The sequence below is a fragment of the Ursus arctos genome, unplaced genomic scaffold (assembly GCF_023065955.2).
Source record: "Ursus arctos isolate Adak ecotype North America unplaced genomic scaffold, UrsArc2.0 scaffold_23, whole genome shotgun sequence".
NCBI lineage: Eukaryota > Metazoa > Chordata > Mammalia > Carnivora > Ursidae > Ursus > Ursus arctos.
In genome coordinates, this window is record NW_026622908.1 from 31,641,731 (window position 1) to 31,656,251 (window position 14,521).

Sequence of the window (14,521 nt, forward strand, 5' to 3'; positions counted from 1 at the left end):
GCCCAGGACCCAGTAAGCAGTCCACTAGCCACCACTGTTCTTACTCTCACTCCGGCGTGGCGCGGTCCAAGTTCCTCTGTGACTTCCCTCCTCTGGCCCCTGCAAGTAGCACGTTGGTGTGGTGGTTGCTTCCTGGAGTTTCTACTGCCATAGTAGTTACAGACTTGAGCAATTGGCTTTTCTAAGAAATGGGACTTTAAAGCTGCCCCGTCACAGCACATTCTTCAAGGTCACTGCTGGCAGAGGTCACCGGTCTGGAGTGTGGCTGGCACACTGCTGCCGTTCCGTGGAGTGCCACCAACTTTCCGGCTACCCCGCGGCCTGCTGCTCCTTCTATCCAGTGCATTTGTGACTCAGGAGCTGGGCACCACAGCCGCGACAGGCACGACACCGAGTTTCAACTGGTGTGGCATGCAGATCACTAGATGATTCTCTGGAGGACCATGCTGAAGTCTCGTCCCTGAGCTCAGGGGTCAAGTGGGGGAAGAGCATGGACGCTGCCATGGTTACCATGCTTGGCTTCGAATTGTCAGCTAAGATCTTTAAACCTCATGGTGTAAAGTAGGAAGGGACCAAAGGTAGGCACTTTTGCCCTCTTCCCTCCCCTTTGTTTTCCCTTCCCATTTTTCAGTACATCAAGGAACAGAGAATTAGGACTGAGCTCCTTGCCCTCGTTATTTGGTTCTGGTTGACCAGGAAGCAGGGTAAAAACTGGGAGTTCAGTGAGTTTGCAGGACCTTGGCAGCCCAGAGCTTCAACCAAAGCAGGGGAAGGGATTAAGAATTAGAATATCCCAACTCTGCTTTTGAAACAAGGACACACATTCTCAAGACTGCTTCCCTTCAACGTAGTGGTAACCCCTGCAAATTCCGGACCGGAGCACAGCCACTCTTTCCCAACGCGTTGTCCTGACCAGCAGTGAACGAACTCTCCATCTTCCTTCCAGTGAACGCCTACTCCTGCGTTCCCGCTACAAGGGAGGGGGGAGGTGTGATTTCAGGCAGCACAGGGGTCACCTGAAAACCTCGACCAGAATCAACAGAGGATTCACTTTCTGTCAACCTTTCATTTCTTGAGCACCAGCTGGGTAAAGATGGTCTAGAAGAATTCCTTGACCCTCGTGGCTGCTCAGGAAGTCGCCCATCTGAATCCAGAGCCTCTCGGTACTAATGAGTTTTTCTGACTGCGGAGGGAGACCCCGGCAAATTTATTCTGGAGGTGACTCCTCTGTTCACTCTCCGGTCCTCAGCCTGTGTGGGAAGCAGCTGTGGGTCTAGACTCAGGCCCTGAAAACCAGGTGGGAAGCTCCTGAGCGTCCCCATCCTCCTTCAGTCGGAGGCCCCCAAATCCAGTCCCCATGTGGAAGGCACTGCCGCCCAGTCCGTCCTGGCTCCAGCTCACGTGCAAAGTGGCAGGAAGCCCGAGAGCTCCCGCACCACAGTGCTGATGGGAGGGAAGTCAGGACCAGAACCTCCAAATGTGGAAGACAGGGACTGCTCTGCCCCCGGGGAGCTGGCAGCGGAAAGCAGGCAAGGTGAGCTGCTCCTGCTCCAAAGGCTAGAAGCACGAGTCTGTGCGCCCCGACAGGGCGGTGCTCCTCAAGTGGTACTTGCTCACCTTTCCTGGCTGGGTGGCTCGCCGGTCCCAAGGACACATGACAGAAAGAGCTGCCCAGGTATGGAGCATCTTGGGAGACCATTCTAGTTAATGCAAACTTTATTTATAAAAGACTCTTAAATTAGTTGTGTCATGCCATGCACTCATACAGAATACAGTGACCCTTCAGGGCTACAGGGAGAGAAGCTCACGAACTCAAAGGAAAACTATTAAAGAGTTTCTAATAGTGAAAAGCTAGGAAAGATCAGGACGACTTTACAAATGAGCAGTTAAAAATAAAAGACAAAGGCTATGGAGACTAGTCGGAGCCGAGAGGAGGGCAGCTGTTTACAAGTCTGTACACTAAACTACGACACGGACAGTCTGCTCGAGGCAGGGTGTTGGCGGAGAAGCGGAGGATGGACAGAGACTCGAACCCTGGCCGCCGCTCCCGGGCCCGCGCAGGGACGCGTCCCACCAGTCCGTGCGCCGGCCGCCGAGCCCCTGCAACCAGGAGGCCGCCGCGGTCAGTGAACTAGAGCTGCGGGGGGCGGGGCGGCTTCACTTGCGACTGCTCTTTATTCTCTCCAGTCTCTTTTTCAAGTCGTCGATGTTCGCTGTGGAGGACGAGGACGTGGTCATGGTGCCTGAAGAGTGCGTCTGGTTAGAATCCAGGTCCGAGTGCTGGTGCTGCTCCCGGGACTCCCGGAGCTGAGAGAGTTTGCTGTGCAGCATGTCCGTGGACGAGGCGACGGGGGGAACTGCTGGTTTGGAGAGCAGGGAGGTCAGCGGGGGCCGCTCATCTTGCTGCGGAGAGAAGGAGACACAGTGGCAGGTGAGTCTGCAGCTCGGGAAGAGCAGGCCGGGGCCTGCCCCGCATGGAAGGGAAGGAGCGCTACCTTTGTGTTATCGAGACCACAGCGCTGGCGGAGGATTTTGAGCCTTTCCAGGTAGACAGACGGTCCCACCTCCTCTCCGTTTGTGTTCCCTATGGAGGACACCATGCTTGTGGGAGCCGGCATACACGTGACCTCCGTCTGCGGGGAGATGCCTGGAGGGGAAATGGGGAAAGGACACTCAAATATACACGCGTCCCACTTCTAGACCGCCCGGGGTTAATCTGTCACCACAGGGAACGATCTGGGGCTTGGATATCACCACTGTAAAGACTAAAAAATCCACAAGAGTCTCATCTGGAGTTGGTGATCAAGGATGCTCGGAATATACAAGATAAGCTGAGCAAGAACTTCAAGAACAGAGAAGAGCAGAGTGCAAGGCGGGCTGTCCGCCCACATCCTGGGACCTGAAGGGGGTGGGAGCCTGTCATCCCACTGCTGACCTGGGCCGTCCAAAAGTCTGTACTCTCCTAAGGCTATGGTGTCCAGCTGAGGAACCTCTGGACTTGAAATGTCAGCAACAATTAGACTAAGTTTGGATCAGCTGATACACAGGGAGATGTACTTATTGAAACCGGGCAAGACAGCAAGGAGCTCAAGGTGACAGTGTATTATGGGGAGGAGGCAGAAACGCAGGTGTCCAACACACACCCCAAAGAGGGGCAGGAATGGGCGCATCTGTCACCTAGCATGGAGAACCGAAAAGTAGCACCAAAGGTTACTGTATAGGAAAAAAGGAATCCTTAATGTAAACATGCGGAGAATGCACTGACCAGGGGCCAGTGACCGAGGAAGGACAGGGGAGCCAGTAGTGAGGGCTGGTGTCTGAACACTCTCCACGTGCAGCCACTGTGTCATCAGTGGGGTCACACGCTCGGGCTGCACCTGTGCTGTTTAGGCCCCGAGTATCAATCAAATGCTGGATGTCACCAGAAAGGACTTTGGAAGTGAAAAAAGGGGGCCCCACCTCGAACAGGCAAACCATCATATGTCCGCTGACCACCTCTGACCTGCCATACAGTGAGTATTTGTTCCATGTCTGTCTCTGCCCTGTGGATTTCAAATTCTAGCACAGGTTTCTGTCTGTCTGCTGCCCGGCACTTGGGAGGCACTCAACAGGAACGAAAGCTCATCCAGCCTAATGTTAACCTGAAACGTTACTCTCCCCACAGTGAAAACGCCAGTGTCTGCAAATTACTGTTTACAGGAGCTAGAGATAAAGAGAATCTTGACCCTGGAGGTGTCAGTTATAGAAAACAGCTGTCAAGAGCCTTAAACCAAAAGAAAGACCCCTGTTTGCTGTGCAGAGTACAGCATGCACGTCTGTCCCACATTTACTTCTTTGTGAGTTCCCTGAAACTCCTATTCTTACAGTCTCGAATTTGCCTGTAAAACCGTGTTCCTTTGTGGTTTTGATTCTAGTCATGTTCTCTCTCACCATGTATCTTGCAGGGCTGAAGCTTCAATTGTGTTAAATTATTTTTCTTTTGTTTTTAACACCTGCAATTATGCTTCTCCAAGACCTTTTAAGAGTCTTTTCCTTGAAGTGTGACGAACAGAATGTCTACATATGGACGGCATGCTACATGGGCATACCATATGCTTGATCAAGGGGTGGGGTGTAGGCTGCAAATTTTAAGAAAGGTCTCACTAAGACAGTGGCTTTTGAACAAAGATCTGAAGGAAGAGAGAGCTAGTTACAAGGCTACCTTGGGGAAGAAAAATCTACATATAAGAAGTAGCTGGTGCAAAGGCCCCAAGCAGGTGCATGTCTGGTGCATTCCAGAACATCAAGGAGGCTGGTGGGGGATGGAGTGGAACAGCAGTCGGAGGGAGCAGCAGGAGCTGTGTGGCTCTAGAGGTGTCAGGGGGCCTTACAGTGCAGGACCTTGTAGACCTCTGTAAGGCCTTTTGCTTTTGCTGAGAAAGGGAGAGCCTTTGGAAGAAGTTTCAGAAGTGTTGTTTTGACGCTATGTGTGGAGATGATGATGGGAAGGCAGCACTGGAGGCAGGGGCTCAGCTAGGAGGACAGTGCCATAAACCAGGTGAGAGACGATGACATTCCCTCCAGCGCAGTGGCAGCGAAGGTCCTGAGAAGTGTGTGAGGAATCTGTGCGTGGTTTGCAGGCAGAGCCAAAAGGACTTCCTGACAGAGGGGAAGACACAACTCAAAGCCTTTGGGGCTAAGCAAACCAGAAGGACAAAGCTGCCATCATCCGAGATAGAGAAGAAAGCTAATGGAGCAGGTTTTGGAAGAAGATCTGGAGTTTAGGATGTGACATGTTTAGCTGATGTCTATTACTCAGGTGGAGGCATCATGCAGGATGTAGGTACTGGGATCAGGAAGGTTTGAGCTGGACCCAAACAACGCTGGGCCTCGCTGGCATGTAAATGGAATCTCAAGTGATGAGAATACACGAGTTAGTTAAGGGGATGAGAATAAGAAGGAAGAGACGGTTACTGACTGAAGCCTGGAGAACACCAAGATTAAGAGTCCAGGGCGAGGAAGAATCAGGCCAAGAAGGAAGAGGCCAGGAAGGCCAGGCTGGAGGAGACCAAGAGAGTACAGACACCTGAAAGCACAGGGAAGAAATGGTTTCAAGGGCAGAGAACATTGCCCCTGTCAAACACTGGCAATGGGTCAAGTCAGGTGACACAGTGGGCCACTGTCTGCAGCAATGTGAAGATCACTGGTGACCATTAGGTACCGAGGAGCACAGGTATAAATTTAAGCCAATCAAAACCTCCAGTTCCTGAGCGGGGAGCTATTTTGAGCTCATCCCTGCAGCCACTGGAGGAAGCCATACCTGTAGATGCGGGAATACGGCCTTTGCCCTCCCTCTCCATCTCAATCACCCGGAGGCCTCTCTCAACATAGCTCTGGAAGAACTGGGAGGAATTTTTCAGAAATGGTTCTATGTCAGCATCTGAATATTTCTTCTTATATTCGTATAACTCTGCTAGGCCCTGGTTACCAAGAAAAAGGAAGAGGGGCAGACATTAGTCAGTGGCCCTTTTCCACCAAGCAGACGCCCATCTGGCTCACCCCTTCCCCTCTCACCTCTTTAGTGTTCTCCTTAGAGCCGATCTTCTTAAAAATCTCAGCCAAGAAATCATTTACTTTGGCCTTTGATGATTTTTCATCCTGCAATTGAAAGACACAAAGGACTGGCTAGACTTGAGTTATTAATTAGGAACCCACAATTGGGTAAGAACCGAAGAGGTCCCAAAATCCAGACCTTACTGGTATGTTCCTGGGGATAACAGAAGTACCAGTATCTGCTGCAGAAAACCCCAACTTTCTGGGTCACTGAATGTCTCCAGTCGCAGGTTTTCACCTAAACTTGATGAGGAAGGACCAGGCCCATTCCTTCCTAATTAAGTAGAGCTCACAGTGGATTTCTCCGACAACCTTTAGCTGTGTGGCAGCCACACCGTTCTAACTAGTTCACCTAAGCAAACTCCAGGGTGGGAAGGCTCGCAGCACAGCACTGCGGCAGGACCCAGCCCCCAAGCCCACACCGCAGACCCGCAGGAAGGCGGCTCCAGCGCTCACGCCTACGACAAGATCGTCACCGTCAGTCTTCCGAGTCAGGACACTTACTATCCGAGACGCTCCCTTTTCCGTTTCCTTCTCAGACTTGCTCCCTGTCTGGTCCATGCTGTGCTTCATCATCCGGCAGAGGTGGGCCTCCAGCTCGGACTCATTCTTGTTGTCAATCATTGTTAGGTGGTCTAGGATCTGAGGGGGACGGGCACATTCAGATGGTGGCAATGCCATACCCACGATGTTCTCCTCAAGCTCCTTCAGGGACCAGCTGTGCTCTCACTTACCTTGGGTCCTTTTAATTTGCATAAAGTGTGTAAAAGCGTCTTTAGAGTCCTTATGGGAAATTCGCTTTTGCATTGCTTCAGTTTCTCTTTGGGGAAGACCTTCATGAAAATGTGTATGTCCAGGAGAATTCTGTCCAGATTAATGCTGTTGATGGTATCAGGCAAGAGTCGAACCATTCTCCAGAGACACTATTGAAAAAAGAAACAAAAGATAGGAAGAGTGGCTGAAGAATGAAGAGAATTCCTGTCACCATTCACCTGCCCTAGGCTCTGGGGTCACTTCTGAAAGATGGTCAGGGACATAAGCGTGGAACATCACCATGTCTTGAGTTCAGCTGCTAAAACATGAACAGTTTCCCTCACTTCAGGCACATCACTGGTTAGTGTGTGACGAGCCATCCATGTCATCATCCCCACACCTCCTTCCCACTCCCTGGAGATGGGCCTTAAATAGTGAGATGTGGAGAACTGGGCGTGGGCTCTGAGAGTAGGATCGTTCATCCAGCTTAACCAAATCTAACCCAAGGAGACAAACTCTATTACAGTGTAATAACAGGATTATAATGGTGCAGAAATGTTCATTAGGGGTCTTCCATTGAAGAGACCAAAATATTATAGGGTTATACATATCTATTTCCCCAAAAGGTATAAAATTTGTCTCATCAAACTAACTGCCTTTTCCTTCTAGGACAATTGGTCTTTCCCTTTTCACTGTTTGAGGCCAAGAACTGTTTAGGCCTGAGCTTGGGGTGTAAACTGGAGACCAAGTATATTTTTCAGGTGTGCCTTGGTCGATTTAAGTCTATGTCTTACTTTCAACTCCCCTTTCCCCACCCTTTAACAAAGTATTGCACCTTTGAAAGGAAAGAGATCAAATTATTTCCACTTACCTTCATAACAAGCTCTGAGAATTTTGGAGAACTGGCTGTTGCTAGCAGGCTGTCTTGGAGCAAAACAAGTAGGGCACTAGAAAAAAATCCCAACATGATAGCATTAATAAGTTTCAAATATGCATTCCAATTAAAATCAGTAATGAAAAGGCCAAGTGTAAACTGTATCCATCTAATAAACTGAGAGCTCATGGATTACCTGACATTCAGCTGTGAAGAAAATAAACATCAATCCTTTAAGCTTCCTCAGTTACCACCTGATAAATGGTAACGCCCCTCACTCACTCTACTTTTCATTGTCACTGGTAGCTGAGAAAGAAATGTGCCTGAAATGCACATGAAGGGGGAGGTAACCAACAAACACTACAGTCCTATTCTAGAAAACGCACTAGGCTGGCTGGCTTACTGAGCTGTTAATAGTTTTAATGCTGTCTCGGGTTGGAACACTTTTGGTTCACGAGGAAGAGAAGAGTAATAAATAAACTTAACTAGCCAAACCTAAAGTTATAATTGGTCTAGTGACTGGTTTCCATGGGTGGACAAAAGAGATGCTGCTCCAGGCTCTAATGGTGAGATTACAGTTATACCTCAGGATGTTGGTCTGGTCTGACTTCTCCAGCACCTTCACCACCAAGAGGTTCACAGAGCGGATCACCTGCTGTCCTTCCTCTAGATCTTCAATTCGAGAGTCTAGCATTAAGGTGATGAGGCCATGCATCAGGTCTTTCAGTACTCCAGTGGAGGCCTCTCGGGCGAGGCTCTCTATCTGAAACAGCTATCCAATCATACTTGTGTTAGAGAGGTACGAAACCCAGGGTATACAGCAAGGGAGATAAATGTGGGTGGCACATTCTAGTAAACAATTTTACTGTATTAAAAAAAATTCAGAGTATTAGGGGGGAAAAATCACCAGACTCCCTCAAACCTCGAGAAATAGCCCAAATTAACTGGCGTGCTTCCTTCCTTCCTATTATGAAAGTACTTTCAGTGTGAGCTGTTATCCGTGACAGCGCAGCCAGGGCCTACCATGCCTAATGAAGACATGGGCAGGAAGCGGAATTCTAGGTAGTAATGCAAGCATTCTATTTTGTACCCTAACAATAAGGCAAGCTGCAGTGTTACCCAACATCCGATGAAAGTAGACAGTAGCTTGCAAGTAAAACCCAGTAAGTGATGCCAGACTCACTGGAACTACACTGACTCAGGCTCTAGAACCCAGGGCAGGATGAGACACTGAAGGGAAGCTTACGTTCTGGAGAGGTAGCCTTACCGAAATCATGTTGCCAATGATACAGCTGTACAGCTTGATGATCTCATCTTTCTCCAGTTTCTCATCTGCCATATGCGTGTTGTAGATGAGTCTTAGTTGCATGAACGTGGCTATCAGAAACTGATCAATATGGCCGGACATAGCTTCAGCTTTGTCTTCCTGTCTCAGGACCTCATCGATCTGGTAACAAAAACCCCAAGATATAGTCTCCAAGCATCACACTTCTAAGTAGCAGAAAAACACTACAAGGATGTCTCTGTAATATTTATTTGCAAAGCACTTATAATATCTTACCTTGAAAGCAATCCAGTCACTTTACATGTAAATGACTAGTCCCTAGGGGTTCAAACATTCAGCACATGTTTACTGAGCAAGATATTGTTAGGTGAATTAGTCACAGATCTATTCTAAAAGCTTCGCTATCAGGGGCATCTCAGTGGTTCAGTCAGTTAAGTGGCTGCCTATGGCTCAGGTCATGATCCTAGGGTCCTGCGATCGAGCCCCGCATCAGGCCCTCTGCTCAGCAGAGAGCCTGCTTCTCCCTCTCCCTCTGCTCCCCTTACTTGTGCTCTCTTGCTCTCTCTCAAAGAAAATCTTTAAAAAAAAAAGGTTCACTATCTAGAAAATCAGGGAATCCCTATGTTTACACGTCTCATGTATTGATGATAAGTGTTTTAATACCTATTATATCTCATCTGAACATCCAACAGCTCTAAAAAGTAGTAAGATTTCCATTTACGAGACGAGTACAGTGAAGCTCAGAAAGCTCAGACTGCTTAGTCCAAACTCAAAACTCAGGTTTCCCACATCCTGACCTGGTGTTCTTTTTGGTTTGGACCATTGGCTGTCACTAATGGTAAATGTACTACTATGGGAAAGCATGCATTTCCCATTCACTAGTGTCAAAAGATCTTTACTTTTATGATTACATAAAATAGCACCCGGACAAGCATGCCAGTCTTCACTGACCATCCTCCCGTGCATCCTCCTATTGCGTAATTCCAGGGAGCACCATTTACACAAACTGCAGTGTGAACAGTGCCCCCTGGTGTTGAGGAAGCCAGTGGTCTTATTTTCATTTAGATCTATGCATGTTATACCCCATAAGCACACACAATTTTATATAACCGGGGCTATTTAACAATGCTGCTTCAACACAGACACCATAAAAAAATACTTTTTTTTTTTTTTTCAGGAGGAAGCTTACTCTTTTTCCTAAGATAATTAACATTAGCTCCTGGTCAACATCTTTCACGTTCACAGAATCATATACAACCACACATGCACACATGAATGGGGTCAAGGTTTAGGGCGCTGTTTATTCTACCAGAGGATTATAGTACATACACATCTCTGCACCTGGCTTTTCTAGCTTAACAGAAAATTATGCAAATCCCCAAAGGCCAGTAGAATAGCTCTATTTAAAAAAAAAAGAATAACTCTATTTTTAAAGGCTGTTTAACAGTTGACGTATGCATGGAGCAAAATTTACTCAATCATTCCCTTACTGATAAGTGTGTTTCCAGTTAGGTTATTTTGTTTACTATAAATAATGTTACAATAAACATCTCTGTATATATAGTATTCTCACGTACTTGTGTTTTTATTTCTAAAATAAAGTGTCCCAGGAGTATAACTTTTTAGTCTGAAGAATACATTTTAAATGGCATAATAGATATTACTGTACTGTTTTCTTTAAAAAAGCACTAACATTTAATTCCCATTTCTACATTTAATGTATGAGTTCTCTTGTTCCAGAATATCTATCAGCTGTGTGTTATTACTCTTTTCACCTTTTGTCACACTGATGGCAAAAAGTTCTATTTTATAATTACATTAATTTGCATTTTGTGGCAGAGGAGGCCTGGACCTCTTCTCATGTGTTTACTGGCTTGGCTGTTTGGAGATCTTCCATGATTTGCCTATTCACATCCTTTGGTCATTTTTCCGTTGGGTTCGCCTTTTCTCAAGAGTTCATAAAACTATGTTTCCTGTAGCTATTAATCCTTTATTAGTCATATGGGTTACAAATATATTCCACAATATAATAATTGTTTATTGATGGTATATGATATATTTCTCTAGATTAAAATCTTAAAATTTTATATGACCAAAGGTGTCTTGTTCTGGGTTTCCTTATTTTTTATGGTCTCCCCAAATCCCCTAGTTATCTAAAAAAATTTAGGGGGGGATCAATTGTTTCATATTTCCACAGGGTTACATGTCTTATTTTTTTTTTTCAATCTCTTCCTTATCTATGGTTGGTTCCCTCCTCATTCCTGACACTTACATTTTTGTTCTCTAATCAGGCTAGTAAGGAAATAATTTTGTTTCACAGGAAACAAATTTAGATTTATTATTTTAAAAATCCATCTCATGAATTATAGTTTATCTTCTACTTTTAAATTTCTTTTCTTAATTTTTTAAATTTCTGATAAGTACTAAGTTCCTTTATATTAGCCTTTCTTCAATAATAAATGCATTTCAGGCAATATATTTTTCTGAGTTCAGTAGTTTCAGTAGAGTTTTAAAATGCTTTCCTATTCACGAGTAAGAGTTTTGGGGTGGGGCGCCTGGGTGGCTCAGTCTAGCCTCCGACTCTTCCTTTTGGCTCAGGTCATGATCTCAGGGTTGTGAGACTGAGCCCCGAGTTGGGCTGTAGGCTCAGTAGGGAGTCTGCTTGGGATTCTCTCCTTCTGCATCCCCCCGACTCTTACTCCCTCCTTCTCTCTAAATAAATAAATAAATAAATAAATAAATAAATAAATAAATAATAAATAAAATTTTTTTGGGTCAAAGGGTTAGTCAGGAGGGTGTTCCATACTTTTCCAAGTAGCCAATATTTTTTGTGACATTAAAAAATTTGTTGGGTTACCACTAAAGAATTTAGTCAGTATGTCTTTTACTATAGAATTTGTTAAGATATGAAAAATATATTTTCAAAGACTGTAAAATTCTCTCTACATAGCTATTAATCAAATCTGACTTATATTGTTTACTAATATTTTAGAGGACCCTGAGATCATGACCCGAGCCAAAGGCAGATGTTTAACTGAGCCACCCAGGTGCCCCTCTATTTTTTCTTTTATGTTTTTTGTGTCTATTTTAAAAAGAAATCCTTACATAATGTGAAGTAAAAAATGTCCTATTCACATCTAGGTCTTTAATCCATCTGAAATATACTTTGATGTAGGAAATAGCAACCTGTTGTTCCCATGGAAAATAACTAGTCCTAGCACCATTTACTGATTGATCTAGCTTTTACCAAGTGATTTTTAAGGTCTTTCTGTGTTAAGTTTCCTACAGATGTGAGTCTATTTCTGGGCTCTTTGTTCCATCTCAATGGTCAATCTGCTTGTCTGGACCAATACTACACCATCTTAATTACAGGGGCTCTGTAGTCATAGCTGATGCCTAGTGACATAAGCCCTCTCCACTGTGTTTTCATTGTTAAAAAGTCTTTAAAAAACTGACTTTGCTATTTGTAAGCCCTTTGATGTCCCATATAATTAGAATCTGCTTCACAACTGCAGAAAAACTATATTTTTATTAGAATGGCTTTGTATAGGTTAACTTGAGGAGAACTGGCAACTGATAACCCCAAACTTTGCGAACATAGTATACTTCCATTTATTTGGAAATTCTCTAATGTCATTCAACTTTTTGGTAAAGGTCTTAACATATAAAATGCTTGATTTATTCCTAGTTATTTAAACATTTTTGCTACTGAAGGTTTATTTTTATCTTAATTTTCTCATAATAGTAAAAATACATATTTTATAATAGTAAATATAATATATAATAGTTAAAATACAACTCACCATTTTAACCATTTTGAAGTATGTAATGCAATGGCATTAAGTACCTTCACATCGTTATGCAACTGTCACCACCATCTATTTCTAGAACTTTATTATCATCCTTTTTATTATAATAATATTTTTTTATGTTAGTCACCATACAGTACATCCCTGGTTTTTGATGTAAAGTTCGATGATTCATTAGTTGTGTATAACACCCAGTGCACCATGCAATACGTGCCCTCCTTACTACCCATCACCAGCCTATCCCATTCCCCCACCTCCCTCCCCTCTGAAGCCCTCAGTTTGTTTCTCCGAGTCCACAGTCTCTCATGCTTCATTCCCCCTTCTGATTACCCCCCCTTTCTTTATCCCTTTCTTCTCCTACCGATCTTCCTAGTAGAACTTTATTATCATCCTAAACAGACTCCATACCCATTAAAAAAAAAACTCCCCCTGCCCCTGTCCCCCTAGCCCTGGTAACCTCTTCTACGTTCTATCTCCATGGATTTGCCTATTCTAGATACCTCATATATGTGGAATCATACAGAATTTGTCCCTTTGTGTCTTATTGTATGTAGCATAATGTTTTCAAGGTTCATCCATGTTACAGCATACATCAGAATTTCATTCCTCTTCATGGCTCAGTAATATTCCATTGTACCTACACACCACATTTTGTTTACTCATCTGTTGTTGGACCCTTTAGCTGTTTTCCACCTTTTGCCGGTTGTGAAGAGTGCTGCCATCAACAGCAGTACACAACTATCTATTTCGGTCCCTGCTTTCTGGCAGTGGAATTGCTGGATCTTATTGTAATTCTATGTTTAATTTTGTGAGGAACCACAGGACTGTTTCCCATAGTGGTTGCACCACTTTATGTCCTCACGAGCAATGCACACAAGTTCCCATTTCTCCACATCCTTGCCAACACTATTTAGCATTTTCAGAAAAAAAAATCCTAACGGGTATGAAGTGGTATTTCATTGTGGTTTTGATCTGCATTTCCCTGATGACTAAGAATGGCCAACAACTTTTCATGTGCTTACTGGCCATCTATATATCTTCTTTGGAGAAATGTCAGTTTAAGTCCTTTCCCAATTTCTCTTTATTTTTTGTGGTTGAGTTGTAGGAGTTCTTTCTGTGTTCTGGATATTGATTCCTTATCATATATAATTTGCAAATCTTTTTCTCTCATTCTGTGGGATATCTTTTTACTCTTTTGATAGTGACCTTTAATGCATAAAACTTTCAAATTTTGATGAAGTTCAATTTAATTATTTTTTCTTTTGTTGCCACTGCTTTTGGTGTCATATGCAAGAATTCACTGCCAAATCCAATATCATGAAGATTTCCCCCTATGGTGGGTTTTTTTTTTTTTTTTTTTAGGTTATTATAAAAGAGAGACATGGAAATTATTTACCTGATGAAAGATTTTGCAACTTCACTGGAATGGGCAGCTTTACGTGATGCCATTTTATTAATCATTTATTTTAGTCTACATACTTTCTGAGGATGTCACCATCTCTAAATAAGAAATAGTCCTTGGGGCGCCTCGATGGCTTAGTTGGTTAAGCTTCCAACTCTTTTTTTTTTTTTTTCAGATTTTATTTATTTATTTGACAGAGATAGAGACAGCCAGCGAGAGAGGGAACACAAGTAGGGGGAGTGGGAGAGGAAGAAGCAGGCTCATAGCGGAGGAGCCTGATGGGCTCGATCCCACAACACCGGGATCACGCCCTGAGCCGAAGGCAGACGCTTAACCGCTGTGCCACCCAGGCGCCCCAAGCTTCCAACTCTTGATCTTGGCTCAGGTCATGATCTCGGAGTCATGGGACTGAGCTCTGTAGGGCTCTGCACTCAGTGGGGAGTCTGCTTGAGATTCTCTCCCTCTCCCTCTGCCCCTCCCCCTGCTTACTCTCTCTCCCTCTCTCTCGCAAATAAACCTTCAAAAAAGAAAAAAGAAATAATCCTTGTCATCTAGAACTACTTAGGTACCTCCATATTCTACAAGAAGAACTTTATCTCCAACTTTCACACTAACTGGTTGAATCTCTTTTTCCTTTAGAGCCTGATCCAACAGACTCCTATTGCTTGTAATAGTTTTCCTTGAGATTTTTCTGGAAGCAAAATGTCTCCTTTTGGTTGCAGTTTTGGCTGTACTCCTTCCAACTAAAACTCAGTCAGAGAGGGGAAGAAACTTTCTAAACGCTTGGCCTGCCATGACTCATACTC

General features: G+C 44.6%; 1 protein-coding gene across 3 annotated transcripts in view; it reads right to left on the reverse strand.

Moving 5' to 3' along the window:
* Nucleotides 1-1,698: 1,698 nt before the first annotated feature.
* Nucleotides 1,699-14,521, reverse strand: part of CKAP5 (cytoskeleton associated protein 5) — a 107,880-nt gene continuing 95,057 nt past the window's right edge. For all 3 annotated transcript variants that reach the window (XM_026511986.4, XM_026511987.4, XM_044388977.3), the window contains exons 36-44: nucleotides 8,487-8,666; nucleotides 7,804-7,991; nucleotides 7,217-7,292; nucleotides 6,327-6,515; nucleotides 6,097-6,234; nucleotides 5,554-5,637; nucleotides 5,300-5,459; nucleotides 2,496-2,647; nucleotides 1,699-2,403 (exon numbers count right to left, since the gene is read on the reverse strand). In XM_026511986.4, the coding sequence (XP_026367771.2) occupies nucleotides 2,158-2,403; nucleotides 2,496-2,647; nucleotides 5,300-5,459; nucleotides 5,554-5,637; nucleotides 6,097-6,234; nucleotides 6,327-6,515; nucleotides 7,217-7,292; nucleotides 7,804-7,991; nucleotides 8,487-8,666 (1,413 nt within the window). In that variant the 3' untranslated portion in view covers nucleotides 1,699-2,157. The remainder of the gene's footprint in view (nucleotides 2,404-2,495; nucleotides 2,648-5,299; nucleotides 5,460-5,553; nucleotides 5,638-6,096; nucleotides 6,235-6,326; nucleotides 6,516-7,216; nucleotides 7,293-7,803; nucleotides 7,992-8,486; nucleotides 8,667-14,521) is intronic.